Source organism: Otolemur garnettii, unplaced genomic scaffold, assembly GCF_000181295.1.
Source record: "Otolemur garnettii isolate 467f Iridium unplaced genomic scaffold, OtoGar3 scaffold00174, whole genome shotgun sequence".
NCBI lineage: Eukaryota > Metazoa > Chordata > Mammalia > Primates > Galagidae > Otolemur > Otolemur garnettii.
The window spans coordinates 690,755-692,995 of NW_003852569.1; the positions used below are offsets into that span (position 1 = coordinate 690,755).

General features: G+C 49.2%; 1 protein-coding gene across 1 annotated transcript in view; it reads left to right on the forward strand.

Moving 5' to 3' along the window:
- RPTN (repetin) overlaps positions 1-2,024 on the forward strand; it is a 3,633-nt gene extending 1,609 nt beyond the window's left edge. Inside the window, exon 3 of the mRNA XM_003800430.1 lies at positions 43-2,024. Coding sequence (XP_003800478.1) covers positions 43-2,024 — 1,982 coding nt within the window. The remainder of the gene's footprint in view (positions 1-42) is intronic.
- The last annotated feature ends 217 nt before the right edge of the window (positions 2,025-2,241 follow it).

Below are 2,241 nucleotides of genomic sequence, written 5' to 3' on the forward strand. Positions count from 1 at the left end.
GGCAAGATAGGGACTCCTACCACAGTCAGTCTGAGAGGCAAGGTAGGGACTTCCACCATGGTCAGTCTGAGAAGCAAGATAGGACCTCCCACCACAGTCAGTCTGAGAGGCAAGATAGGACCTCCCACCACAGTCAGTCTGAGAGGCAAGATGAGGATTACAGCTTTGATCAGTCAGAAAGAGAAGATCAAGACTCCAGCTCTGGTAAAGGACTGAGTCATCCTAATAGGCAAGGATATATCTTTGCCTTAAATCAGTGTGAGAAACCTGATTTAGTTCAGGATTCTCGTTATGGCCAGTATGAAAGGTGTGGGCACCAATCCAGCTATGGCCAGTCTGGAAGACATGGACAAGACTCTTGCTCTAGCCATACTAATCAACAGGAATCAAGTTTTTATTATGGACAGTCTCAGAGGATTGACCAGGAATTAGGCTGTAGTCAGAGAGATAGGCAAAGACTGGATTCTCACTGTGGTCAGGCAAAAAGACAAGGCCAGACCTCTCACTATGGACAGACAGACAGACAAGGTCAGACCTCTCACTACAGTCAGACAGACAGACAAGGTCAGACCTCTCACTATGGTCACACAGACAGACAAGGCCAGACCTCTCTCTATGGACAGAAAGACAGACAAGGTCAGACCTCTCACTATGGACAGACAGACAGACAAGGCCAGACCTCTCACTATGGTCAGACAGACAGACAAGGTCAGACCTCTCACTGTAGACAGACAGACAGACAAGGTCAGACCTCTCACTACGGTCAGACAGACAGACAAGGTCAGACCTCTCACTACGGTCAGACAGACAGACCAGGTCAGACCTCTCATTACGGACAGACAGACAGACAAGGTCAGACCTCTCACTACGGACAGACAGACAGACAAGGCCAGACCTCTCACTGTGGTCAGAAAGACAGACAAGGTCAGACCTCTCACTACGGACAGACAGACAGACCAGGTCAGACCTCTCACTATGGTCAGACAGACAGACAAGGCCAGACCTCTCACTACGGTCAGACAGACAGACAAGATCAGACTTCTCACTATGGTCAGACAGACAGACAAGGCCAGACCCCTCACTATGGTCAGACAGACAGACAAGGCCAGACCCCTCACTATGGTCAGACAGACAGACAAGGCCAGACCCCTCACTATGGACAGACAGACAGACAAGGCCAGATCTCCCAGTATGGTCAGACAGATAGACAAGGCCAGAGTTCCCCCTGTGGCCAGTCACAGATGAGGGAAACTGAAATGCAAAAGCAAAGTAGATACTTCAAGGGGACCGAGGGGAAAAGAAGAGACTCTTATGTTGAGCAATCAGGAAGATCAGGGAGACCAAGTCAGCAAACTCCAGGACAGGAAATGTGCCAAAACCAGGGAAAGAGATCCCAGTCTAGGGCTGTGCACCAGGACAGCCACCAGGTGTGGGAACCTGAGGAGGATAGCCAACACCACCAGCATAAACTCTTAGCACAAATCTGGCAAGAAAAGCCACTCTGCCATAAAGAAAGAGATGAGCAATCATGCAGTAGTGAGCAGGGTCACAGACAGGCCCAAACCAGGCCTAGCCATGGCCAGGGGCAAAGCCACTGGGAAGAGAAGGAGCAGAGTCATCAAAGCTGGGGGGGTTACAGCCATAGGGGTCTGGAAAGTCCATGGGACAGGCAAACTCAGGAAGATGAGCAGAAGTATCAGAGGCAAGACAGGCAAACCCACAAAGACCAACAGCAACAAAGGCAAAACTATGAGATAGAGAGGTATGGTGAGTCCCAGGATCAACAATCCCAAGGAACCCAAAGAGGCTGTCCTAACAGTGAAGAATTCCACAAGAATGAGGATGACCAGAGCCAAGGCTTACAGGGAAGACACAGTGAGCCAGCCAGCCATCCAACCCAGAGTGATGGGAGGCCCCAAAGAAGAGAGCAGGGTGTAGATCACCCCACCAAAGCAGCTATGGCTCCCAACCCCCTCTATGACTATGTGCAGGAGCAGAAATCACATCTGTATGAGGCTGTGTGAGCACCAGAGCTAAAGCAACACAAAGGCAAAGATGAAATCTTCGTGTCAAGTTCATCTTTACTTCTGTTTAAGACATTGAAATGTATGTCTTCCCTCTATCTTCTACTCTATCTACCTACAAGGATGTTTTTAAGAACTACTATTCACTTTAGGGTTTTTCAGTTCTTTTGGCAGCAATTCCAGGGTTTTCTGGTTGGGTGAAATCTAAGTGGTAAAT